A 27,989-nucleotide genomic window follows, 5' to 3' on the forward strand; every position below is an offset into this window, starting at 1 on the left:
AGGAATTGACAGGGTAGATAAAGATAAACTATTCAACACTGGTGGTACGCGAACAAGGAACACAGGTGGAAATTGAGTACCCAAATGAGCCACAGGGACGTTAAAAAGAACTTTTTCAGTATCAGAGTAGTTAACAGGTGGAATGCATTTGGCAGTGATGTGGTGGAGGCTGACTCCATACATAGTTTTAAATGTAGATATGATAGAGCCCAGTAGGCTCAGGAATCTGTACGCCAGTTGATTGACGGTTGAGAGGCGGGACCAAAGAACCAAAGCTCAACCCCCGCAAGCACAACTAGATGAGTACAACTAGGTGAGTACACACAGTAGTTTCAAAGCGTTATACGACAAAGAGTACTGGGAAGACGGGACACCACGAGCGTAGCTCTGATCCTCTAACTACACTTAGGTAATTACACCCATCAGTCATACAAGTTAATCGCTATTAACCCAAGTTTCTTCAATCTCCATTTTCTTTGCTCTTAATTCCCGTTGCCCTTCACCTGACTGAAATAAACATTGGAAGTTGGGGTAACTTAGGAATTTTACGACTTTAATTATCATCGCATTTCTGTACAAAATAATCTATACCACGAAAACACGAGAGGTGAGAAAATTAAAAACTGTTCTCTCGCTTTCCATTCCATCCAGCGGTCGACCCCAAAGACATATTCATCAATTTTAACATGATAATTCACAAAAAAAGGAATCTTCTCAAATATAAATTAATATTGTTAATTCTTGACCAGACCACACACTAGAATGTGAAGGGACGACGACGTATCGGTCCGTCCTGGACCATTCGCAAGTCGATTCTCAAGTCACAATCAACTTGAGAATGGTCCAGGACGGACCGAAACGTCGTCGTCTATTCACCTTCTAGTGTGTGGTCTGGTCAACATACTTTAGCCACGTTATTGTGACTCATCGCCTGCATAATATTGTTAATATTTAGGCTCTGCTGGCGATTATTTGTAGTACGTGGGTGAAGCATTTACAGCGTTATGGTTCGAACGAAAGTCGTCAGCGAAGCACTTGTTCGATAAGTGTTCAGACAACACCAGTTGAGAGTCGTGTGTAAACCGTTTTTCATTTATTAACAGGGGGTTTGGCGGGTGGATGGAATGGACTTTGTGTCATTGTTTATGAGGACGGACTGACTATTACATTCGTGTCATACTGGCAGATGTCGTTCGTGACTAGTTGGCTGCGTTTGATTACCGTTCGTGGTTTGTTAAAGGATTTTAGTCCTGTTTGTGTTTTGTTAGCAGCGTTTGGGTCACGATTGTCTTAAATGCTCCATGTTGCAGGACACAGACGTCTTAAATGCTCCATGTTGTTGGACACAGACGTCTTAAATGCTCCACCTTGCAGGACACAAACGTCTTAAATGCTCCACCTTGCAGGACACAGACGTCTAAAATGCTCCACGTTGCAGCTCACAGACGTCTTAAATGCTCTACGTTGCAGGACACAGACGTCTTAAATGCTCCATGCTGCAGGACACAGACGTCTTAAATGCTCCACGTTACAGCTCACAGACGTCTTAAATGCTCCACGTTGCAGCTCACAGACGTCTTAAATGCTCCACGTTGCAGGACACAGACGTCTTAAATGCTCCACGTTGCTGGACACAGACGTCTTAAATGCTCCACGTTGCAGGACACAGACGTCTTAAATGCTCCACGTTGCTGGACACAGACGTCTTAAATGCTCCACATTGCTGGACACAGACGTCTTAAATGCTCCACGTTGCAGGACACAGACGTCTTAAATGCTCCATGTTGCTGGACACAGACGTCTTAAATGCTCCATGTTGCTGGACACAGACGTCTTAAATGCTCCATGCTGCTGGACACAGACGTCTTAAATGCTCCATGTTGCTGGACACAGACGTCTTAAATGCTCCACGTTGCTGGACACAGACGTCTTAAATGCTCCATGTTGCTGGACACAGACGTCTTAAATGCTCCACGTTGCTGGACACAGACGTCTTAAATGCTCCACGTTGCTGGACACAGACGTCTTAAATGCTCCACGTTGCTGGACACAGACGTCTTAAATGCTCCATGTTGCTGGACACAGACGTCTTAAATGCTCCACGTTGCAGGACACAGATGTCTTAAATGCTCCATGTTGCAGGACACAGACGTCTTAAATGCTCCATTTAAGACGTTTAAATTACCAAAAGTCTTTCTCGACAACATACACATAATATTGGCCATGATGGTTCACGATGCACACTAAAACGGTCAGCCATTCATGACTTGCATTCAGAATGGTTATTTCTCCTCCTTGTTGCATGTTGCAAGGCGATCAGGTGATCTTTCCCGTCATGTTGCGAGCCGACAGGAAAATAGCTTCTCCATGTTAGTGCTTATTGCTTGAGAAAACCTCCCCCGCCCCCCTCCTCTCTCTCTCTCTCTCTCTCTCTCTCTCTCTCTCTCTCTCTCTCTCTCTCTCTCTCTCTCTGTCTCTCTCTCTGTCTCTCTCTCTCTCTCTCTCTCTGTCTCTCTCTCTGTCTCTCTCAATCCCGAGGTAACTGTGCTGGAACTTTGCTAGCAACTTTGCTACAACTTACTCTGAAGCTCAAGTTCCGAATGTAAGGTAAAACGGGTCTCCATACGCTTGACTGTCATCACGTTCTAATTAGTCGGCTTTAACCTAGCTGAGAGAGAGAGAGAGAGAGAGAGAGAGAGAGAGAGAGAGAGAGAGAGAGAGAGAGAGAGAGAGAGAGAGAGAGAGAGAGAGAGAGAGAGAGAGAGAGAGAGAGAAGAGAGAGAGAGAGAGAGAGAGAGAGAGAGAGAGAGAGAGAGAGAGAGAGAGAGAGAGAGAGAGAGAGAGAGAGAGAGAGAGAGAGAGAAGCATGAAGTCAGTGTATAAAATAAGCCACATTTGAGATATTTACACGTTAACTATTGGTAAATATTGACTATTTAAGCAGAATTTTATCAATAAAACTGTTTCAACATCTTGATAAAAGATGCAAGTTTCATGCAAAAATTTGGTATTTAATACATTTACACAATATTGGGTCTGTCCATCTCCTTCCCTCAAACACTACGCTATTGTAGCAAGTTCCTCAATCAAAATTTAAAATACATTCAGTACGTATTTATAAACAAATACAGATTCATACTTAAATTGACAACATTATTAACAATACATAAACGTATACCAAAAACCAGGTTAAATGTGACATTTTGTAATATACAATTATGAATGTTTCTGTAACCCTCAGACCAGTCCCGGATCAGCACCAACTCTTCATTTCCTTCAGTTAACGCAATAAACGCATGACTGTATTGTGTATGAATACATTCATACGTTTCCAGGAAGAATGTGCACACTTTAGCTATGTGAATAATATTATTCCATCAACATCCATCGTCCCTTAAGAATATGATAATAAAGATCCCTTCAGAAGGCTAATTAGCTCATGCAAGCCAGCTATTTACACCTGACCAAACTCAGTCATATATTTCCTGCCTACGCTTGAAAAATCATCTTGTGGTCCCACGCCTAGAATTTTTCCCGGTAATTCGTTTCATAATGTACAAACCGAGTCCCAAACCGGTATTTAGCAAAGGTCTTTTCTGGATGCAGGCGATGAGTCACAATAACGTGGCTGAAGTATGTTGACCAGACCACACACTAGAAGTTGAAGGGACGACGACGTTTCGGTCCGTCCTGGACCATTCTCAAGTCGATTTTGAGAATGGTCCAGGACGGACCGAAACGTCGTCGTCCCTTCAACTTCTAGTGTGTGGTCTGGTCAACATACTCTTTTCTGGAACTAAACTTACGACAATGACCAATAATCTTGTGTTGTAATTCTAGTGTCACATTAATAATCCGTTACTGGAATTATGAAACGAGTTCCAGAATTATTTACATGACAATGTACTGCCACAGGTAATGAAACTATCGATGTTGGACGGTAGAGCGACGGTCTCGCTTCCTGCAGGTCGGCGTTCAATCCTTGACTTGCAATAACGGTGGTTGAGTATCATTCCTTACCCCCTTTGTCCTTTGCATATCCTTATCCTGACCCCTTCCCAGTGCTATATAGTCGTAATGGCTTGGCGCTTTCCCCCTGATAATTCCGTTCCGTTCAATGCTGGTAGACCCTCACCCGAGAGTTTGTTTACACAGAACAGCTGTTTATTGGACGTCATCGCCCGGAATGCGACCACTGCTACACATACTGCCACAGGTGTTTAAATCTCGTTAAAACCTGCCGCCATCGATGCCACATGACAGCTGCCATATGACAAGCTGTTGCCAAGACAGCTGGCGTCACTGCTGTAACCGCACATCACAATTATACATCATTATATATCACCATTATCATCATACACTCGACTGCTTGCACTCGAGTACATCCAAACCCACCCATGGCTGTAAACACACTCCGGCCATCACTCAACCACCGCACCACAAACTCCAGCCCACACCCACAATTACCCTAACGTTACACTGTTTGTAAAATGAGCCCCGGTAATAACACTGTATGAGCTATATAGAGCCCCGGTAATAACACTGTGTGAGCTATATAGAGCCCCGGTAATAACACTGTGTGAGCTATATAGAGCCCCGGTAATAACACTGTGTGAGCTATATAGAGCCCCGGTAATAACACTGTGTGAGCTATATAGAGCCCCGGTAATAACACTGTGTGAGCTATATAGAGCCCCGGTAATAACACTGTGTGAGCTATATAGAGCCCCGGTAATAACACTGTGTGAGTTATATAGAGCCCCGGTAATAACACTGTGTGAGTTATATAGAGCCCCGGTAATAACACTGTGTGAGCTATATAGAGCCCCGGTAATAACACTGTGTGAGCTATATAGAGCCCCGGTAATAACACTGTGTGAGCTATATAGAGCCCCGGTAATAACACTGTGTGAGTTATATAGAGCCCCGGTAATAACACTGTGTGAGCTATATAGAGCCCCGGTAATAACACTGTATGAGCTATATAGAGCCCCGGTAATAACACTGTGTGAGCTATATAGAGCCCCGAGCATAATTCCCTGCAGGAATGGCCCAATATATAACATGTGTGACTGTGGGAATATTTCACCGGCGGGGCCCCCGTATCAGGGACCCGCCGGGCAATGGCTGAGGATTTTATCATATTGTTTTGATATCAAATAACGTGTCTGATAGAAGACTCTCGCGCACTCTCGCTGCTTCACTCTCTCCCTTCTAACACTCTGCCGTGCACCATACCAACCATCACAAGTGACTAGACAGCATCATGTGACAAGTACCACCTCAGCAAAGAACATTATTACCACTAGTCTTATTCTGCCATTAAATATATATGTATAAATTATAATGTTTCTGTCTGCCTGTACGAGTTTGGATGCCAGATGCCTAGTGCTAGCCTAACCAATTTTGTCAATAATTGCAGTTCAATACGTGTTCAACATGGTCGAGACAGATTCGGCACCAATTCAACACATACACTGTTGCCTGTTGCAATTAAGGGACCCCTGTGCTCCCTCTTGGCAACTATGGGATCCATTCCACTTTCAAAACGTTCTAAAAAAAAGTATTTTTGGTACCTTGGAGTAAAATATTACACAACGATGTCTGCAAAATAGAAAAAAAATTCTATCATACGTACACTGTAATAAGCATACATGATCACTCATAACATCGTGAACGCTGCCGGATCTCCTACGTACCCTGTTTCTCCTATGTACCTCCAACGTACCGGGCAGTTTATTTCACCCTATGCCCTTGTTACCTAGCAGTAAATAGGTACCTGGGTGTTAGTCAGCTGTCACGGGCTGCTTCCTGGGGGTGGAGGCCTGGTCGAGGACCGGGCCGCGGGGACACTAAAGCCCCGAAATCATCTCATGATAACCTCAAGATAACCTACCCTCAATATGCACTCTCCCAAGGCAGTAGTAATCACCAGTCCTGCCCTGAATGTACACATGTACATTCAGGGCAGGATAGGGTGATTCAAATAAGGATATTCGGGGCCCTTCACGATAACATTTATAGTTATGAAAAGTGACACACACACATGCTACATACTGACACACACACATGCTACATACTGACACGCACACATGCTACACACATGACACACACACATGCTACACACATGACACACACATGCTACATACTGACACACACACATGCTACATACTGACACACACACATGCTACATACTGACACACACACATGCTACATACTGACACACACACACATGCTACATACTGCCACACACACACATGCTACATACTGACACACACACACATGCTACATACTGACACACACACATGCTACATACTGACACACACACACATGCTACATACTGACACACACATGCTACACACATGACACACACACATGCTACATACTGACACACACACATGCTACACACATGACACACACACATGCTACATACTGACACACACACATGCTACACACATGACACACACACATGCTACATACTGACACACACACATGCTACATACTGACACACACACATGCTACACACATGACACACACACATGCTACATACTGACACACACACATGCTACACACATGACACACACACATGCTACACACATGACACACACACATGCTACATACTGACACACACACATGCTACACACATGACACACACACATGCTACATAGTGACACACATGACACATTCTGAAAATGTTTTTAACAGTAAATAGGCCTAACTTAAATAACCTAAAAAACAATGTTTTAAACAACGATCATTATATATTTTTTCAACTTGATTCCACCGTGTTTCTGCAGGGCCAAGCTTTATCAAACATTTTACATGTAAAGTTACGAAACCTGTACATCTTTCCTCGATGGTGGAGGCTTAGTCCGTATTTATTAAACAGGTATATGAGTTTGGTAATTTCACAATACAAGGTTGTTATCGTTACAGGGAGCCGGTCGGCCGAGCGGACAGTACGCTGGACTTGTGATCCTGTGGTCCCGGGTTCGATCCCGGGCGCCGGCGAGAAACAATGGGCAGAGTTTCTTTCACCCTATGCCCCTGTTACCTAGCAGTTAAATAGGTACCTGGGTGTTAGTCAGCTGTCACGGGCTACTTCCTGGGGGTGGAGGCCTGATCGAGGACCGGGCCGCGGGGACACTAAAGCCCCGAAATCATCTCAATATAACCTCAAGACAACCTCGTAGTACTTCGTAGCTCATAAACTGTTTAATATACAAACTAAGCTGCCATGGTTGAGCAAAGATGTACAGGTTTCGTAAAGTACATCTAAGTGATGAATCCTTGCTAAGTGCCTGAATCCTAAGTGACCTTTCGTAAGTGACTGATGAATCCTTGCCTGTTCAAACCTAACATACATGTTTCATGAGCCTTTTATCCAAATCCTTATTATCCTCTACTGTCTGCATGCACCAGACTCCCCGCCTCCCCCCCCCTCACCCTCTATCCATCTCCCACACACCATCGATCCATCTCCCACGTCCCCCCCCCTCCCCCCCCCCACCTCAGGCGTCTTCAACATCCGCCTCCCCTTGAAAAAATCACATGACCAATGGAGCGATTATCATAAAATTACGAGCGCCAATTATGGCCAACAACTCCCACGCCATTTAAAGTACGGCTGTAGACTTTTGCCCGCTCATAAAATTTCCTTCCCCAGGACAAACAACAAAACAAACCCCCCAAAATATGGGGAGCCTTGTTGAGGAAGCGCCCTGGTACCGTAGACTATACTAGAGAGAGTGAAGACAGTTAACGTAGCCTTAGGTCATACTAGAGAAAATAAAGCAGTGTGTTTATACTAGAGAAAATAAAGCAGTGTGTTTATACTAGAGAAAATAAAGTAGTGTGTTTATACTAGAGAAAATAAAGCAGTGTGTTTATACTAGAGAAAATAAAGCAGTGTGTTATTACTAGAGAAAATAAAGCAGTGTGTTTATACTAGAGAAAATAAAGCAAGGTGTTATTACTAGAGAAAATAAAGCAGTGTGTTATTACTAGAGAAAATAAAGCAGTGTGTTATTACTAGAGAAAATAAAGCAGTGTGTTTTACGAAGTCGTAAGCTATACAACATGTTGTTGTTAAAGATTCGCTACTTGGAACAAAATGTCCAAAGTAGCACGGGCTATGGTGAGCCCGTAGTTTGCTATACAACGTGGGACAGAGCCACACAAAAGGAACATTTTGGCAAACTCTCCCGACAAATGTATTATGTGGTTGTGTAACTCCAGCCTGGATACTCGCGAGAGGTTGGTTGGTTGGTTAAGATTCGCTACGTGGAACGAAAAGTTCCAAGTAGCACGGGCTATGGTGAGCCCGTGTGTGAGAGGTTTGTGGAGGAAGAGTCTATAGTAGTTTACATTAGTGAGGTCGTCGACCTTCGTGCCGGGGGCTGGGCGAGATACCGACCTATGGTACATGGTGATGACCTTTCACCCCTGCCCGAGCGGTGAGGGGACGAGGGAACCCCCTGCCCGAGCGGTGAGGGGACGAGGGAACCCCCTGCCCGAGCGGTGAGGGGGACGAGGACCCCCCCTGCCCGAGCGGTGAGGGGGACGAAGAACCCCTGCCCGAGCGGTGAGGGGGACGAGGAACCCCTGCCCGAGCGGTGAGGGGGACGAGGAACCCCTGCCCGAGCGGTGAGGGGGACGAGGAACCCCCTGCCCGAGCGGTGAGGGGACGAGGGAACCCCTTGCCCGAGCGGTGAGGGGACGAGGGAACCCCTTGCCCGAGCGGTGAGGGGGACGAGGAACCCCCTGCCCGAGCGGTGAGGGGGACGAGGACCCCCCTGCCCGAGCGGTGAGGGGGACGAGGAACCCCTGCCCGAGCGGTGAGGGGACGAGGGAACCCCCTGCCCGAGCGGTGAGGGGGACGAGGAACCCCCTGCCCGAGCGGTGAGGGGGACGAGGAATCCCTTGCTCGAGCGGTGAGGGGACAAGGGAACCCCTGCCCGAGCGGTGAGGGGGGACGAGGAACCCCTGCCCGAGCGGTGAGGGGACGAGGACCCCCCTGCCCGAGCGGTAAGAGGACGAAGGAACCCCTGTCCGAACGGAAACGACCGGACCTTACAATCTACCTTCCAGATCCATGACCCACTCAATCCCACCACCTCAGAACCAACTTCTAAAGAGGCATTACAAGACAAAACGACAAAGGAAAGTGCGTTATTCAAGGCCCCAGGAGACAGAAAAAACAGTCAAATGCCCCCCAAAAATGAATTCCTGTCAGCTACAATCACCTGCGACCCCCTCGCATTGTCACGCCAGACTCGCGTTCACTCAGCGAGACGCCTTTATGTCGATTCAAGCAGCAGTGTGCCATTGAGACATCAAAGTAGTTCTGCGATAATGACTCGGAAGCTCCGAGTCTCATCAAAGCCGGCAAGATCCGACTGAACCTGGAAATGGTCTCAGAATTTGTCTTCTGTCTCTCAGAGCATTTTTCTTGATTGCGTCAAGACTGAGAAGTGAGAGAATTATCCGGGAGCAGAGGCACGGCCAGGAGGCACGGCTCGCGGTGACACGACCTTCCTTTGCATTTATTAAACAGTTTAAGAGATTCGAACCTTTCCAATCCTACGAGAACAACCTCGTAGTGCGTCATAGCTCATAAATAGCTTTTACTAACTGTAAACAAACCCGCAATGATTAGGGAAAGATCTATAGGTTTCGTAAATGCCTGATGAACCGTGGTTCTAGAATACTGTAACACATTCTGAAAGTTGCCTCTAAATGTCTTGGTGTCAAAGCGCTCTCCACACAGCCCCACGTGCAGGACATTTTAACCCCAGCTTCCCTGATCTTGATACAAACATTTGTTTAATTTCCGCAAGCTGATGGGCAAACATTCTGGGTGCTAAGTAAGCCGAGATTTCCAGATCAATTCCAGCTCAGGGTATAAAATATGATGATAAATCCATCAATATGGGATCTCAACGAAGCCAATAAAATCCAGAATGGTTTTTGAAAATCCAGCTCGAGTTTTGTCAAAGGATTTCAAATCCGTGAGGGGTCTTGGAAGCCACCTCTCGATCCCTCACATACCACAGGATGAAGGTATCACAAGAGCCCTGGAAATTACCACAGGGAGGGAGCTGGTCGGCCGAGCGGACAGCACGCTGGACTTGTGGTCCTGGGTTCCTTCCCAGGCGCCGGCGAGAAACAATGGGCAGAGTTTCTTTCACCCTATGTCCCTGTTACCTAGCAGTAAAATAGGTACCTTGGTGTTAGTCAGCTGTCACGGGCTGCTTCCTGGGGGTGGAGGCCTGGTCGAGGACCGGGCCGCGGGGACACTAAAAGCCCCGAAATCACCTCAAGGTAACGTCAAGGTAACCAGGGTCTCCAGGTCTCAGATGTGGCCTGGAGTTGCATCAGTGTTGATGCAGTGGCTCCTGGCAGCCAAGTCTTAGGGATTGTGTTTGAAGGATCCTTTGAGCTCTAAGCGACCTCAGTCTTCCCAAGTCTTTGTGAACAGCTTCCGAGCAAATTAAAAGTACAAGAGAAAGTTTTCCCAAGTTGCAACGAAGTTGAAAATTCTGTGAACGTGAATTATTCAACGATCCAAACGTCTCTTCATCGTTACCGGAGTACTGATGGTGGGGGGGGGGGGGGGGGTCGCATATTCTAATAAACTTTCTACTATTACATTTTTATTAGCAATTTTAACGATTCCAGGGGCCAGATTCACGAAAGCATTTACGCAAGCACTTACGAACCTGCTCATCTTTTCTCAATCTTTGGCGGCTTTGTTTACAATTATTAAACAGTTAATGAGCTCCGAATCACCAGGAGGCTGTTTATAACAATAACAACAGTTCAATGGCAAGTTTTCATGCTTGTAAACTGTTTAATAAATGTAACCAAAGCCGTCAAAGATTGAGGAAAGATGTACACGTTCGTAAGTGCTTGCGTAAATGCTTTCGTGAATCTGGCCCCAGACCCACAGGACAGTGATTCCAGGCCCGCCAAAACGATGATTCCAATCCCGGCGAATCCTGAATGCCCTCGACAGTGATTCCAGCTTCCCCGTGTGCGTGTGTCAGCTCAACAGACGTAAGTGTTCATCACTGATGATCACCAACATCAACTTTATCATGATCCCTCACCTCATCCCCTCACTTTGCCCACAACAGATGCCTTACCCTGGGTACCTACTTGGAGAAAACAAGAGTTGTGTGTACATGTTTCACAAGTACTTCTAATGTTACGTGAGGCATGAACTCCAAGATCAGTTTGTGTCACAAAACTCCAAGATCAGTCTGTGTCTGTGTCTCAATGTTTCTCTCGTGACGTGGCCTGGACCTAAATGTATTAATACAGTGATACAGATGTATACAATCCCAGTCGCCAATGGCAGCATAAGATTATACAAGCTTATCAAAAATGAGTCAATCACGGCTAACCTTCGGCCGTGAGTCTAGGCCGGAGCCATATTTCCACCGGCTATGTTGAGTCTCCTCGACACAGTCGGTTATACAATACAGAGTCGGTTATATAATACACAGTCGGTTATACAATACACAGTCGTTTATACAATACACAGTCGGTTATACAATAGACAGTCGGTTATACAATACACAGTCGGTTATACAATACACAGCCGGTTATACAATACACAGCCGGTTATACAATACACAGGTGGTAGAGTGCTCACCAGCCTATAACTGCTGCAATATCAAACCAGCCTTCAGTTACACACCTGTAACAGGGAGATGGACCATCCTACAGTTACACACCTGCAACAGGGAGGTGAACCAGCCTAACTTTACACACCTGTATCAGGGAGGTGGACCAGCCAACAGTCACACACCTGTAACAGGGAGGTGGACCAGCCTAGAGTTTCATGATCTACGATGGAGGACGACCTAACACCCTCCCACTGCCCGAGGACCAGGTTACACACAACCTTGGTGAAGCACGACTCAACCTTGCCACAATGATTCACATCAAGGTGGAGCTCGATGGACAGGAGAGGGGACCCATCTGGCATTCACACCGTAATTGCAAGACGCACAAGTTTGGAGCCGCGGTATGATGACTTTAATAGTTCCTACGGGGGCGAGGACGTGCCAGGCTTACCCAGCGGCTGCTTCACGACGGCCTCTGGCACCAGAGTGCCAGAGGCCGGCATCTTAGAGCGGAGTCTTAGGGCCTTATGTCAAGGAGTCAGGACGTCTCGGAGTCAGAGTGAATCACGTCAGTTCATCCTTATATCTAACTAGATTATACTTCATGAATGAATTTGCAACTCAGCCTGGTGTGCAAGGGGGAGAAATAGCTAAAAAAAAAAACACACCATTTCAGCAACAACTGGCACCCTTTTGAGCTGTGTTTTTCCTTATACCTTATTTCCTTTTTCCTTATTGGCTATATGGACATCCTTAAGAGTCATAGTTACTCCCGCCGTTTACCCGCGCTTCTTTGAATTTCTTCACTTTGACATTCAGAGCACTGGGCAGAAATCACATTGCGTCAACATCTATCTCTGACCATCGCAATGCTTTGTTTATACTTTTCTTAGAGTTTCACGGGAGAGGGTGACAAGAGGCACTCAAGCAGAGAGAGACGGTAGCCTCGCGGCCTCCAGTTTTAGAGCACCATTGCTCTGCATCCTGTGTGTGTGACGGCTCTTGTGTGTGGCTGGCAGCACCTGCCGCGGGTGTCTCGGGTTAAAAACAGCTCTAAGATTTATCTAGGAAAACTGGTGTTGGGGGTGTCCGTGAATATGTGTCTAGGTGCATGTGTCTACACGTGTGTATATGCATACATATATATGTATATATACCACTAAGAACTCTAAGAACTCATTCATGTATACATATATATTTATGTATAAATTAATGTGTGTGTGTGTGTGTGTGTGTACTCACATATTTGTGCTTGCGGGGGTTGAGCTTTGGCTCTTTGGTCCCGCCTCTCAACTGTCAATCAACTGGTGTACAGATTCCTGAGCCTACTGGGCTCTACTGGGCTCCTGAGCCTACTGGGCTCACACACACACACAGTATCCTGTGTGTGTGTGTGTGTGTGTGTGTGTGTGTGTGTGTGTGTGTGTGTGTGTGTGTGTGTGTGTATGTGTGTGTGTGTGTGTGTGTGTGTGTGTGTGTGTGTGTGTGTGTGTGTGTGTGTGTGCGCGCGCATGTGTGTGCGTGTGTGAGGCGAAATATAAGATGATATTAACGTTCTCAACATGTATTAAAACTGGTAATTACCCATTTAACCCCCCCCCCCCCCCCGAAAAAAAACTAACATCAGTATCCTGTTATAAATCACAGGTGACATACCCTTCGTCTTCCCCATGAGATGGAATCAGTTCGAGGACCATTGAGGTCAACTAACCCCCTAATGAGCAGCAGTCAAGCATGCTAGATGCAGTTAATGATCACATACGACTGGCAGTGGTGGTGACTGTGGACTCCAAGCCCAGCCAGAGTCCGTATGCTCTGAGCCCCTTGATATTGAAGAAGACTATTATAAGGTTGGGTGTTCCGAACCGCAGCATGGGAGATAGGGAATAGGCACCCCTGGCATGGGAGGGAGGGGGAGAGAAAATAGGGATCGTGGCATGGGAGGAAGGGGGACACGAACCCTGGCAGGTAGGTAGGTTGGCTACCGTGACTCTGGCGACCTGGGAGGGAAGTTACAGAGACGCTGTCATGGAAGAGAATCCAAGAATCGTGGGAGGAAGCAAGCCTGCAAGAGACATGCATCAGTGATGAGGCGTCGGGAGGGAAGATTTAGGCAGAGATATTGTCCAGAAGAGACAGAGAACGGGAAGACTTCCTCCAAGAGTGAGAGCGGACATGTCTTACGAAGACACGCAAGATCTTTCTTAAGACCCTGACCACCTGAAGTGGAAAGGCAGAGAAAACGGTGTCTTTAAACTTTCTTTAGTGACAATTGTGTTGAATTCCGAATACAGATGAGGGCAGAATAGGATATACCGGTGGAGTTGAGGGCTGACTGATGCCTCTCTAGTCAAGGAAACACAAATGTCTCTACATCTCAACACTGGAGCCCTCCACAAGACAAGTGTTTACCTTTGTAGTGTCTTGAGGGTCCTGGACAGTGGAGAAGATAGTTTTATACACTGTGTTGTTGAGATGGGGAGGTAGAGAGGTGGTGATGGGTATTGTGTTGGTGATAGGGAGGGAGAGAGATGATGGGTATTGTGTTGGTGATAGGGAGGGAGAGAGATGATGGGTATTGTGTAGGTGATAGGGAGGGAGAGAGATGATGGGTATTGTGTTGGTGATAGGGAGGGAGAGAGATGATGGGTATTGTGTTGGTGATAGGGAGGGAGAGAGATGATGGGTATTGTGTTGGTGATAGGGAGGGAGAGAGATGATGGGTATTGTGTAGGTGATAGGGAGGGAGAGAGATGATGGGTATTGTGTTGGTGATAGGGAGGGAGAGAGATGATGGGTATTGTGTTGGTGATAGGGAGGGAGAGAGATGATGGGTATTGTGTTGGTGATAGGGAGGGAGAGAGATGATGGGTATTGTGTTGGTGATAGGGAGGGAGAGAGATGATGGGTATTGTGTTGGTGATAGGGAGGGAGAGAGATGATGGATATTGTGTTGGTGATAGGGAGGGAGAGAGATGATGGATATTGTGTTGGTGATAGGGAGGGAGATGATGGATATTGTGTTGGTGATAGGGAGGGAGAGAGATGATGGATATTGTGTTGGTGATGGCAACTCCGCGGGTTGAGAGCGAGTGTTGCGACACTCCACTGTTCCCAAAATTTTACTTGGATTAAAATGTTCACTAGTGGCTCGGGGGCTCTGGGCCGTGTCATTGTTACTGAAATCTTTGTTTAAACCTTTCAAGCGTCATATATATGTTCCAGCACGGCATTGTGAGGGGGGAGGAGAATATCTTTTATTACTGTTTCTTCTTCCCCTTTACTTCCCCTCTTTCTCCCCCAACCCCCCCTCCCACCTCTCCCCTAGCCATCATTACTCTCCTATGCTTGCTCCCCGATACGTCTCTCCCAATCCCTACTTTCTTGTTCCACACCTGGCTACCCAATCATTTGGTCGTCCCACACCTGGCTACTCAACCGTTTGGTCGTCCTACACCTGGCTACCCAACCGTTTGGTCGTCCCACACCTGGCTACCCAATCATTTGGTCGTCCCACACCTGGCTACCCAACCCTTTGGTCGTCCCACACCTGGCTACCCAATCATTTGGTCGTCCCACACCTGGCTACCCAATCATTTGGTCGTCCAACACCTGGCTACCCAACCATTTGGTCGTCCCACACCTGGCTACCCAATCATTTGGTCGTCCCACACCTGGCTACCCAACCATTTGGTCGTCCCACACCTGGCTACCCAATCCTTTGGTCGTCGCACCCAATCCCCAACCACTTCAATCTTCACGTTTTACACCCATCTAGTAGACGAGAGATTGGGCAACTGCCAATCTTTCGCCCATTTTAAAATGGGCGAAAGATTGGTAGTCGCAGTTTAATGCTGATAAATGGCGGATTCTGAGCCTATTGACGCTACCTTTTCCAGACATCAGCTCAACAATGCTTAAATTGTTAAATCTGAACACGGACACGGGCTCACCATAGCCCGTGCTACTTGGAACTTTTTGTTCCAGGTAGCGAATCTTAACAACAACAACTGAATAGGGAAAAGATCTGGCATTCACGATGAAGTAAACAATTTGTCTACATCGTGATGAAGTGAAGATCTTGAGCCTTAAAATCAATGCATATATGTTGCAAACTGAAAGTGATGAGCATTCTGGGGATTTTTTTTTTCGGAGTTATTGCCGTAAAATATCTAATGATATAGGTCGTCGACCAGGAGGCCTGGTCGACGACCGGGCCGCGGGGACGCTAAGCCCCGGAAACACCTCAAAGTATATTCGCCCTCTGCTTTTCTTTGTTAACCTGTATTTGTATTATGCAGTTTTGCTTCACAATAATGTAGAATGGACAGTTTCCCATGAACGAGGACATAGAATGATACATTCTAGGAAATTGAAACGTCCCATTTGAAGAGAGATGAAGCATACGGGTACATGAAAGAGTACAACAAAGGGTATATTAGTAAGATGCAGGCGATGAGTCACAATAACGTGGCTAAATTATGTTGACCAGACCACACACTAGAAGGTGAAGGGACGACGACGTTTCGGTCCGTCCTGGACCATTCTCAAGTCGATTGTGAAGTCAATATTAGTAAGATATTAAATACATCCACACAAAATAAAACACGAGACAATGAATACAATGGACGTAAGTTAAGATCCTGAAAAGACCTGGGTAAATACAGGCTTGGAAACACCTGGGTAAATACAGGCTTGGAAACAGCGTTGTAAAAACCCTAGTCGGGCATCACAATAGTCCCGGAACTGTTTCAGGCAAAGGTCTGAATGAGTTTGGTTGTGAATAAATAAGACCTGCCTCATATAGACCAACTGGCGTTTTTGCAATTTTCTTTACAGGTTTTTAAATTACCTTTTCTGAATCAAACATCTACCTGTGGACTGTCGGCTCCAACGATCTCAATATATAGGCAAGACATCTTTTTTCAAGGTGATTAATAGTGCACACAAAAAAGCAAGGCTCTAAGACCACATCATTTATACACACAGATAGTTCATACCCAAAAAATATTTCAACCAACAATACCGAAAATAATCGACAGATACGATTCGAGTTTAGACATTAGTCGAAGCACTAGATATAAAACACTGATAAACCTATTAACTGCCAGCTTACACTTAGGTTATCTATCTTGAGGTTATCTTGAGATGATTTCGGGGCTTTTTTAGTGTCCCCGCGGCCCGGTCCTCGACCAGGCCTCCACCCCCAGGAAGCAGCCCGTGACAGCTGACTAACACCCAGGTACCTATTTTACTGCTAGGTAACAGGGGCATAGGGTGAAAGAAACTCTGCCCATTGTTTCTCGCCGGCGCCTGGGATCGAACCCAGGACCACAGGATCACAAGTCCAGCGTGCTGTCCGCTCGGCCGACCGGCTCCCCGAATACGTTAAGTACGTTATACTATTTGCAAAACCAAGATGGAACTCTCTCTCTCCAATATAATAAATATATATGCATACAAGGTAATTATGAGGAGAAAGACCTTAATCAGTACGATTATATAGCACTTGGAAAGGATATGAGGAGAAGGATATACTATAGGACGGAGGGAAGGAATGGTGCCCAATCACTTGGACGGTCGGGGATTGAACGCCGCCCTGCATGAAGCGAGACCATCGCTCTACCGTCCAGTCCAAGTGTATATGTACGCAAGTGATGTGTGTATGTGTGTGTGTGTGTGTGTGTATGTGTGTGTGTGTGTGTGTGTGTGTGTGTGTGTGTGTGTGTGTGTGTGTGTGTGTGTGTGTGTGTGTGTATGTGTGTGTGTGTATGTGTGTGTGTGCGTGTGTGTGTGTGTGATAGAGACCGGGGGAGTTAATTAGGAAATATCTCTTCCCAGCTCACCGTAATGAAGCAGGGATGACCCACCGCCTCCACCACTATATTACCTGATAATAATTAAATACAAAAAAAGTGTCCAAAATGTTTCCTAGATTTTAAGCGCTGGTCGCAAAATTAATAATAAAAACAAAAACTGAATAAAAATATATATATAATAAATTGTTGCGGTTGCCCGCTGTTCCATGTCAGAACATTTCCCGATATGAAGAACATAGAACTGTTCACCTATCAAGTTTTGAACCTATAGATTTGTTCTTCTCTCTCTCTCTCTCTCTCTCTCCACTCTGAGAAGTGACCCAACCCACTCAAACCTTCATATGTGGGTTTGTCTACATGTGCATTACACATACCTACAAACACACATGCTAATGTGTGAAAACACATGATAATTTGAAATTTGTCAACAAAAATCTTAACTACGGCGCTACACAGCATAAGTTCAACAGAAGGTTATACTTTTATGACATTGTGAATTGCAGAATTGATCACGCATGTTGCAGCATTGATCACGCATGTTGCAGCATTGATCACGCATGTTGCAGCATTGATCACGCATGTTGCAGCATTGATCACGCATGTTGCAGCATTGATCACGCATGTTGCAGCATTGATCACGCATGTTGCAACATTGATCACGCATGTTGCAGCATTGATCACGCATGTTGCAGCATTGATCATGCATGTTGCAGCATTGATCACGCATGTTGCAGCATTGATCACGCATGTTGCAGCATTGATCACGCATGTTGCAGCATTGATCACGCATGTTGCAGCATTGATCACGCATGTTGCAGCATTGATCACGCATGTTGCAGCATTGATCAAAGTCAATACGATGAATCTCAACACAGATTTCAACGAACGCTGAAACCCGTTCCATTCCGTAACGGGAATGTAAAAATGAAAATAACTGCTTCAGGCTCTATATAACAGCCCAAATAAGCGTGAATGCACGCTTGCGTGGGAGAGAGAGAGCGAGAGAAGGAAGGGAAGGGAAGGGAAGGGAAGGGAAGGGAAGGGAAGGGAAGGGAAAGGGAAGGGAAGGGAAGGGAAAGGAAAGGGGCGGGGAAGGTGGGAGTGAGAGAGCTGACGTTCAACAATTGAGTGAGTGCGTGTGCTTGGGTGAGTGACAAGGACCAAACATTTATAAAGTATCGCATCTTTAAGGGGATGTCTATCATACAACACCACACAGTCTATCATACACCACCACACAGTCTATCATACACCACCACACAGTCTATCATACACCACCACACAGTCTATCATACACCACCACACAGTCTATTATACACCACCACACAGTCTATCATACACCACCACACAGTCTATCATACACCACCTCACAGTCTATCATACACTACCACACAGTCTATCATACACCACCACACAGTCTATCATACACCACCACACAGTCTATTATACACCACCACACAGTCTATCATACAACACCACACAGTCTATCATACAACACACACAATAGCGTTAACAAACCAATCCATATTAATTCTAAAATACATTCCATTATCTACAGAATGACCATTAATGGCTAATAAATAAATAAATAAATATATATATATATATATATATATATATATATATATATATATATATATATATATATATATATATATATATATATATATATATATACGTAGGTCATGACCTCCCCCACGGGTCACTCGTGACGCCTGTGACCTGACTTGGACTTGACCTGACCTAACCTGACCTTCTACGGGTCAGCAGGCAGTCACGTCGACAATGCAATAGTCAGTCGAACTTGGGGACTCTCCATTGTTAGAGAGACGCAAGTGTAGCAAGTATTTCTCCAGTCCTCGCTGATGGAAAGCTATCCATATGTTTTTATATGAAAAACTTTTGTTTGGAAAAAGTTTATGAGAGAGAAAGCCAGAATGTGAGAGAAGAGAATGCGCTACCAGCTTCCCTGAGCTATTTAAGTTTAAATCGGCAGGGAATTACATCGTTTAAATGCGACACATACGCAAGCACATACAAGCAATACGCACATGCAAGCAATACGCACATGCAAGCAATACGCACATGCAAGCAATACGCACATACGCAAGCGAAACTCGTACGTATATCGACCGGTGATCACAGCGACAAACTATACGGTAAAAATGTCAAGTATTACGGCAAATAACGCAACGTGTAACCAGTAAGTACCACCATGTTGTGTTAACGTCTCCATATAGGCCCAATAGTCTCCGCAGATTGCATATTAAGGTAGCATTATCCTGTACCGAATTACTTGGAGCTTAACCGACCCTCATTCAGATACCGCAGTACCCTCTATGAGTTGATATTGTCAGTATGTTAACCGGATTTGTGCAGTATCAAATATATTACATGCGGATGGGACGAAACTGGAAAGGGAGGGGGTAAAAAAATCATGATACAAAACTCTACGGAATCGTCAAAGATCATTTCACTATCACCGTCCACCATAGGACACCTGAAGGCATTTTTTTTTTTTTTTTTTTGAGATATATACAAGAGTTGTTACATTCTTGTACAGCCACTAGTACGCGTAGCGTTTCGGGCAAGTCCCTGGAATACGATCCCCTGCCGCGAAGAATCGTTGTTTCAACCAAGTACACATTTTACTGTTGCGTTAAACAGAGGCTACAGTTAAGGAATTGCGCCCAGTAAATCCTCCCCGGCCAGGATACGAACCCATGACATAGCGCTCGCGGAACGCCAGGCGAGTGTCTTACCACTACACCACGGAGTTTGTGTTGTTTGGTGCGTGTTTGTGTGTGTGTGTGTGTGTGTGTGTGTGTGTGTGTGTGTGTGTGTGTGTGTGTGTGTGTGTGTGTGTGTGTGTGTGTGTGTGTGTGTGTGTGTGCACAATCACTCACGCACCATCAATAAGACCAAGCCCATTGCTGCGAGAGCTCCATACACAGGCTTCGAGACCCGGTTAGCCCAACACACAGGAGAGGTACACAGCCGTAACTGAACTTGGTAAAATCATTTACCGCAGATATTAATTTCGTTACACACGCCCGCGACTCAAAAAAGCGAGAACCGACTTAGGTTTCTGAAGTAGAAACTCGTAAAAAATTCTGACAAGCGAGGGAGCCAAATTTTAAGTCAATTACGGTCTAATTATAACTCCGAGTCTGGGTAGCCGGGTGGTGGGGGGGGTCCAGAGATCCACACGTAGGGTGGTGAACTCACCTAGTTGTACTCGCCTAGACTGGGCTTAAGCTCCTTGGTCCGGTCTCTCACCATTCAAGCGACTGTTCTATAAGGAATTTCAAGCGTTTTGGGCTCCGTCATATCTACATATGAACCTGCATATCGAGTCTTGACAGCATGACTTGTATTTTCCAGAGCGTTGCATTTCTTAACAGTTTTGGCGCACAATTCTTTCTTGACAGCACATCCCTTCCACTTTCGTCTGAATGCAGGAATCGCCCTATCCTAAGCTGTCCTCCAAGCTGGCTTCCAGGGTGGCTTCCAGGGTGGCTTCCAAGCTGGCTTCCAGGGTGGCTTCCAAGCTGGCTTCCAGGGTGGCTTTCCATACACCTCGACACAAACTATAAAATCAGTTGAGCTTTGGTTGGCTCGTTGTCCTCCATCACTACCGTGGGTCAACCGATATATTTACCCATTGTGGGGGACAGGAAGCCTGCACTTAAGGTTATTGAGGTCCCTCCTACGCCTGTATCAACTACTCATAACCATCCGGAAGCAACCCGCAACAAAAGACTAACTCCTGGGGTGCCTATGTTACTGGCAGCTGAACAGAGGCATCATAAAGGTGACGAAAAGAAGTGTGCCAAACCGTTTCAGTCCTGCCCGGACACTAAACCAATGTCCCTCGGTTGTGAGTGGAGAAAGTAGACAATAGTGATACACAATATTCTTGGCTGCCTCCAATAGAATATAAGAACTCAATATATAATAATATATATATATATATATATATATATATATATATATATATATATATATATATATATATATATATATATATATATATATATATATATATATATAATATGAATAACAGTCAATGTAAGTAATACAAGTTTGGGTCTCCGTGCGCCCTAGCGGTCAAGAGGCGACATCAATTCCATTTACAACAGAGGTGGATGTCTCCACGAGAGCAACAGCTCGACTCTTACCTACCTCTCGTACACCGGTCTGGACCTTGTGTCACTCTGTAGGGGCTTGTAGGTGACTGCGGTAGCATCTTGGCCCCCCATTGGTAACAGTCCGGACTTAATCGGATCGGTAACAGTACGGAGATTGGTCAAGGAGTCCAATGCGGTCGTGAATTGACAGCTCCAGGATCCTCCAGTCAATCGTTACTAACTCAGGCAGGAACAGTGAGAAGCCAAATGAAAGGGAAAGATAACTGGAAAATAACTGTGGAAAACGGGAGAAATGTAGTTGAGAAATGGGAAAGCGAACACGGAAAGGGAGACGGAATTGAGAGGGAAAGGGTGAGAGGCAAATGGCAAGCGGATATGAGAGGGGAAAGGTGAGAGGGGGAGGTGGAGGAGTGGAGTGCAACAACAGAAAAATAGAGAGATGAAGGGAGAGAGAAAGTGATATGAAGATAGAGTCCGGACTCGACCCAAATATTTAGGGACAGGCGTCGAGGCTAGCAAGTGAGGAACGGCCCCCTGCTCCCTGTCGTGGTGGACTACGTTCTATAATGTGGCTAGCTAGTAAGGAACAGCCCCCTGCTCCCTGTGGTGGTGGACGACGATCTATAACGTGGCTAGCTAGTAAGGAACGGCCCCCTGCTCCCTGTGGTGGTGGACGACGATCTATAACGTGGCTAGCTAGTAAGGAACGGCCCCCTGCTCCCATTGGTGGTGGACGACGATCTATAACGAGGCTAGCTAGTAAGGAACGGCCCCCCGCTCCCTGTGGTGGTGGACGACGATCTATAACGAGGCTAGCTAGTAAAGAACGGCCCCCTGCTCCCTGTGGTGGTGGACGACGATCTATAACGTGGCTAGCTAGTAAGGAACGGCCCCCTGCTCCCATTGGTGGTGGACGACGATCTATAACGAGGCTAGCTAGTAAGGAACGGCCCCCCGCTCCCTGTGGTGGTGGACGACGATCTATAACGAGGCTAGCTAGTAAAGAACGGCCCCCTGCTCCCTGTGGTGGTGGACGACGATCTATAACGTGGCTAGCTAGTAAGGAACGGCCCCCTGCTCCCTGTGGTGGTGGACGACGATCTATAACGTGGCTAGCTAGTAAGGAACGGCCCCCTGCTCCCATTGGTGGTGGACGACGATCTATAACTAGGCTAGCTAGTAAGGAACGGCCCCCTGCTCCCTGTGGTGGTGGACGACGATCTATAACGAGGCTAGCTAGTAAGGAACGGCCCCCTGCTCCCTGTCGTGGTGGACTACGTTCTATAACACCTCCCAATCTATGATTCAACTCGTTGTTTTTAGATTCAGCTACTGGAACAAAATTTCCCTGTAGCACGGGCTATGGTGAGCCCGTAATGTATGTTGTTTGTAACCTGTGGCAGTGTACCTGCGTGAGGTGCAGACGCATTGTGTGCTTGTGCTTCTGTGCGCGCGCGCGCATGGCCAGGACTCTTTAAAACATTTCTTCAAATGGTTATCCAGCTCTGCAAGACTCCAAAATACAGCAGCCTTCCTTGACGGTCCTGGAAAACCAAAGATCATCTCTTGTATAACGTACGAGCGAAAAGGACATTCCTCTCTACCTCATCCGAACACCTGTTTCGTTCATTAACCGACCATCTCTCTTCCAATGCGGTCTGACGGACGCCTTATCCGGCCTGACGGACGCCTTATCCGGCCTCCGGATCCTGATGGAGAAGTTGCATCCTGAAATAGAATTATAAGAGGCGAGGAAGTTGGCTTCAGTGGACTATCGTCTCAGATACTGCTTGTTACCTGGAGGAGGAGGGAAGGAAGAGAGGGAGGAGGGGAAGGAAGAGAGGGAGGAGGGGAAGGAAGAGAGGGAGGAGGGGAAGGGAGGGAGGAGGGGAAGGAAGAGAGGGAGGAGGGGAAGGAAGAGAGGGAGGAGGGGAAGGAAGAGAGGGAGGAGGGGAAGGAAGAGAGGGAGGAGGGGAGGAAGAGAGGGAGGAGAAGGGAGAGAGGGAGGAGGGGAAGGAAGAGAGGGAGGAGGGGGGGAAGAGAGGGAGGAGAAGGGAGAGAGGGAGGAGGGGAAGGGAGAGAGGGAGGAGGGGAAGGAAGAGAGGGAGGAGGGGAAGGAAGAGAGGGAGGAGGGGAAGGAAGAGAGGGAGGAGGGGAGGAAGAGAGGGAGGAGGGGAAGGGAGAGAGGGAGGAGGGGAAGGGAGAGAGGGAGGAGGGGAAGGAAGAGAGGGAGGAGGGGAAGGAAGAGAGGGAGTAGGGGAAGGAAGAGAGGGAGGAGGGGAAGGAAGAGAGGGAGGAGGGGAAGGAAGAGAGGGAGGAGGGGAAGGGAGAGAGGGAGGAGGGGAAGGAAGAGAGGGAGGAGGGGAAGGGAGGGAGGAGGGGAAGGAAGAGAGGGAGGAGGGGAAGAAAGAGAGGGAGGAGGGGAAGGAAGAGAGGGAGGAGGGGAAGGGAGGGAGGAGGGGAAGGAAGAGAGGGAGGAGGGGAAGGAAGAGAGGGAGGAGGGGAAAGAAGAGAGGGAGGAAGGGAAGGAAGAGAGGGAGGAGGGGAAGGAAGAGAGGGAGGAGGGGAAGGAAGAGAGGGAGGAGGGGAAGGAAGAGAGGGAGTAGGGGGAAGGAGAGAGGCAGCATCAGTTTAGAACAGAAAGAAAGGGGGGTGTACGATACTCCTCGCCCAGTCACCCATCCAGTAATGGTCTTAACCTGACTGACCGAGTGACGCGCACATCGTACACTGTAAGTGGTGAAATCAACTGGTGAAATACACTGCAGCTGGTGAAAGCAACACTGCAGCTGGTGAAAGCAACACTGCAGGTGGTGAAAGCAACACTGCAGGTGGTGAAAGCAACACTGCAGCTGGTGAAAGCAAGACTGCAGCTGGTGAAATACACTGCAGCTGGTGAAAGCAACACTGCAGCTAGTGAAAGCAAGACTGCAGCTGGTGAAAGCAAGACTGCAGGTGGTGAAAGCAACACTGCAGGTGGTGAAAGCAACACTGCAGGTGGTGAAAGCAACACTGCAGGTGGTGAAAGCAACACTGCAGCTGGTGAAAACAACACTGCAGCTGGTGAAAGCAACACTGCAGCTGGTGAAAGCAACACTGCAGCTGGTGAAAGCAACACTGCAGGTGGTGAAAGCAACACTGCAGCTGGTGAAAACAACACTGCAGCTGGTAAAAGCAACACTGCAGCTGGTGAAAGCAACACTGCAGCTAGTGAAAGCAAGACTGCAGCTGGTGAAAGCAAGACTGCAGCTGGTGAAATACACTGCAGCTGGTGAAAGCAACACTGCAGCTAGTGAAAGCAAGACTGCAGCTGGTGAAAGCAAGACTGCAGGTGGTGAAAGCAACACTGCAGGTGGTGAAAGCAACACTGCAGGTGGTGAAAGCAACACTGCAGGTGGTGAAAGCAACACTGCAGCTGGTGAAAACAACACTGCAGCTGGTGAAAGCAACACTGCAGCTGGTGAAAGCAACACTGCAGGTGGTGAAAGCAACACTGCAGGTGGTGAAAGCAACACTGCAGCTGGTGAAAACAACACTGCAGCTGGTAAAAGCAACACTGCAGCTGGTGAAAGCAACACTGCAGCTAGTGAAAGCAAGACTGCAGCTGGTGAAAGCAAGACTGCAGCTGGTGAAATACACTGCAGCTGGTGAAAGCAACACTGCAGCTAGTGAAAGCAAGACTGCAGCTGGTGAAAGCAAGACTGCAGGTGGTGAAAGCAACACTACAGGTGGTGAAAGCAACACTGCAGCTGGTGAAAGCAACACTGCAGCTAGTGAAAGCAAGACTGCAGGTGGTGAAAGCAACACTGCAGCTGGTGAAAGCAACACTGCAGCTGGTGAAATACACTGCAGCTGGTGAAAGCAACACTGCAGCTAGTGAAAGCAAGACTGCAGCTGGTGAAAGCAAGACTGCAGGTGGTGAAAGTAACACTGCAGCTGGTGAAAGTAACACTGCAGCTGGTGAAAGCAACACTGCAGCTAGTGAAAGCAACACTGCAGCTAGTGAAAGCAACACTGCAGCTAGTGAAAGCAACACTGCAGCTGGTGAAAGCAACACTGCAGCTGGTGAAAGTAACACTGCAGCTGGTGAAAGTAACACTGCAGCTGGTGAAAGTAACACTGCAGCTGGTGAAAGCAACACTGCAGCTAGTGAAAGCAACACTGCAGCTAGTGAAAGCAACACTGCAGCTAGTGAAAGCAACACTGCAGCTAGTGAAAGCAACACTGCAGCTAGTGAAAGCAACACTGCAGCTAGTGAAAACAACACTGCAGCTAGTGAAAGCAACACTGCAGCTGGTGAAAGCAAGACTGCAGCTGGTGAAAGCAACACTGCAGCTGGTGAAAGCAAGACTGCAGCTAGTGAAAGCAACACTGCAGCTGGTGAAAGCAAGACTGCAGCTAGTGAAAGCAACACTGCAGCTGGTGAAAGCAAGACTGCAGGTGGGAAGGGAACAGTTCATGAGCTGGCTGGAGCGGGTCTCAATCTCAGGATACAAATGTAAACTGCCACTTCAGAATAAAATTCGGGAATTTCCTGTCCGATTTATTATCGTTTAGGCTAAAATCTTCCGTTTTCTCTTCACCTTACTCTCGCCTTCGGGAACAAATGTATTCTTCCTACCCAAGTTTACCTCCGTGGTTTAAGAGCGAAGGTAAACCTTTTTTCATACTTGCTATCGTTTATGATAAATACTTGCATTTTCTCCTAAGATTACAATCGTTTACGGTAAGGGAGCCGGTCGGCCGAGCTGACAGCACGCTGGACTTGTGATCCTGTGGTCCCGGGGTCAATCCCGGGCTTCGGCGAGAAACAATGGGCAGAGTTTCTTTCACCCTATGCCCCTGTTACCTAGCAGTAAAATAGGTACCTGGGTGTTAGTCAGCTGTCACGGGCTGCTTCCTAGGGGTGGAGGCCTGGTCGAGGACCGGGCCGCGGGGACACTAAAGCCCCGAAATCATCTCAAAATAACGTCAAGATAATACATTTTCTTGTTGGCTATAATTTGCGGTAAACCGAGAATGTCATATATACAGAATGATAATTGTGTATATTTTTCATATCCACCTGCTTCATTAGGGTTAAATCTGCCTATTTCTCACTTAGTGTCTTTCCTGCTGGCGAACTGAGCTCAAGTTCCTATGGATCCTAATTATATCACCATCTGGAAACTACCATATAGTCCAGGGATCTATAATATTATCACCTAGAAACTACCATATAATCCAGGGATCTATTATATTATCACCTAGAACCTGTCATATAGTCCAGGGATCTATTATATAATCACCTAGAACCTGTCATATAGTCCAGGGATCTATTATATAATCACCTAGAACCTGTCATATAGTCCAGGGATCTATTATATAATCACCTAGAAACTACCATATAGTCCAGGGATCTATTATATTATCACCTAGAACCTGTCATATAGTCCAGGGATCTATTATATAATCACCTAGAACCTGTCATATAGTCCAGGGATCTATTATATAATCACCTAGAAACTACCATATAGTCCAGGGATCTATTATATTATCACCTAGAACCTGTCATATAGTCCAGGGATCTATTATATAATCACCTAGAACCTGTCATATAGTCCAGGGATCTATTATATAATCACCTAGAAACTACCATATAGTCCAGGGATCTATTATATAATCACCTAGAACCTGTCATATAGTCCAGGGATCTATTATATTATCACCTAGAACCTGTCATATAGTCCAGGGATCTATTATATAATCACCTAGAAACTACCATATAATCCATGAATCTATTATATTATCACCTAGAAACTACCATATAATCCATGAATCTATTATATTATCACCTAGAAACTACCATATAATCCATGAATCTATTATATTATCACCTAGAAACTACCATATAGTCCAGGGATCTATTATATAATCACCTAGAAACTACCATATAATCCATGAATCTATTATATTATCACCTAGAAACTACCATATAGTCCAGGGATCTATTATATAATCACCTAGAAACTACCATATAATCCATGAATCTATTATATTATCACCTAGAAACTACCATATAGTCCAGGGATCTATTATATTATCACCTGGAAACCTGCGTACCACGAGTGCTATACATTTCAGGGCAAAAGGGACATGTTCTTTAAAAAATAACATTATATTACCGTCAGAGAGATCAATTAAAGCTCATGTTTGTTTTGGTAAATTAGCAAACATGATTTTTTTGCTGAATACTTCGGCAGGAATTAAGCTCCGAGGGAACAGTTGGAGAGAGGTGGTTACTCATCCTAAGTTGTTGACTATCAGTTACTCATCCTAAGTTGTTGACTGGCACTAACTTACTCATCCCAAGTTGTTGACTGTCACTACCTTACTCATCCTAAGTT

General features: G+C 46.3%; 3 protein-coding genes across 3 annotated transcripts in view; 2 read left to right on the forward strand and 1 right to left on the reverse strand.

Annotated features, from left to right (window-relative positions):
• Nucleotides 1-3,284, forward strand: part of LOC138357490 (uncharacterized) — a 7,176-nt gene extending 3,892 nt beyond the window's left edge. Inside the window, exon 2 of the mRNA XM_069314348.1 lies at nucleotides 3,242-3,284. Coding sequence (XP_069170449.1) covers nucleotides 3,242-3,284 — 43 coding nt within the window. The remainder of the gene's footprint in view (nucleotides 1-3,241) is intronic.
• The window catches only part of LOC123746147 (protein draper), a 691,165-nt gene that overhangs the window by 550,127 nt on the left and 113,049 nt on the right, over nucleotides 1-27,989 (reverse strand). The window lies entirely within an intron of this gene.
• On the forward strand, nucleotides 21,966-26,105 carry LOC138357491 (autotransporter adhesin BpaC-like). Its single transcript, XM_069314349.1, has 3 exons — nucleotides 21,966-21,992; nucleotides 24,496-25,231; nucleotides 25,273-26,105. The coding sequence occupies exons 1-3, from the start codon at nucleotides 21,966-21,968 to the stop codon at nucleotides 26,103-26,105; spliced, it is 1,596 nt and encodes a 531-aa protein (XP_069170450.1).

The sequence above is a fragment of the Procambarus clarkii genome, chromosome 78 (assembly GCF_040958095.1).
Source record: "Procambarus clarkii isolate CNS0578487 chromosome 78, FALCON_Pclarkii_2.0, whole genome shotgun sequence".
NCBI classification, from domain to species: Eukaryota; Metazoa; Arthropoda; class Malacostraca; order Decapoda; family Cambaridae; genus Procambarus; species Procambarus clarkii.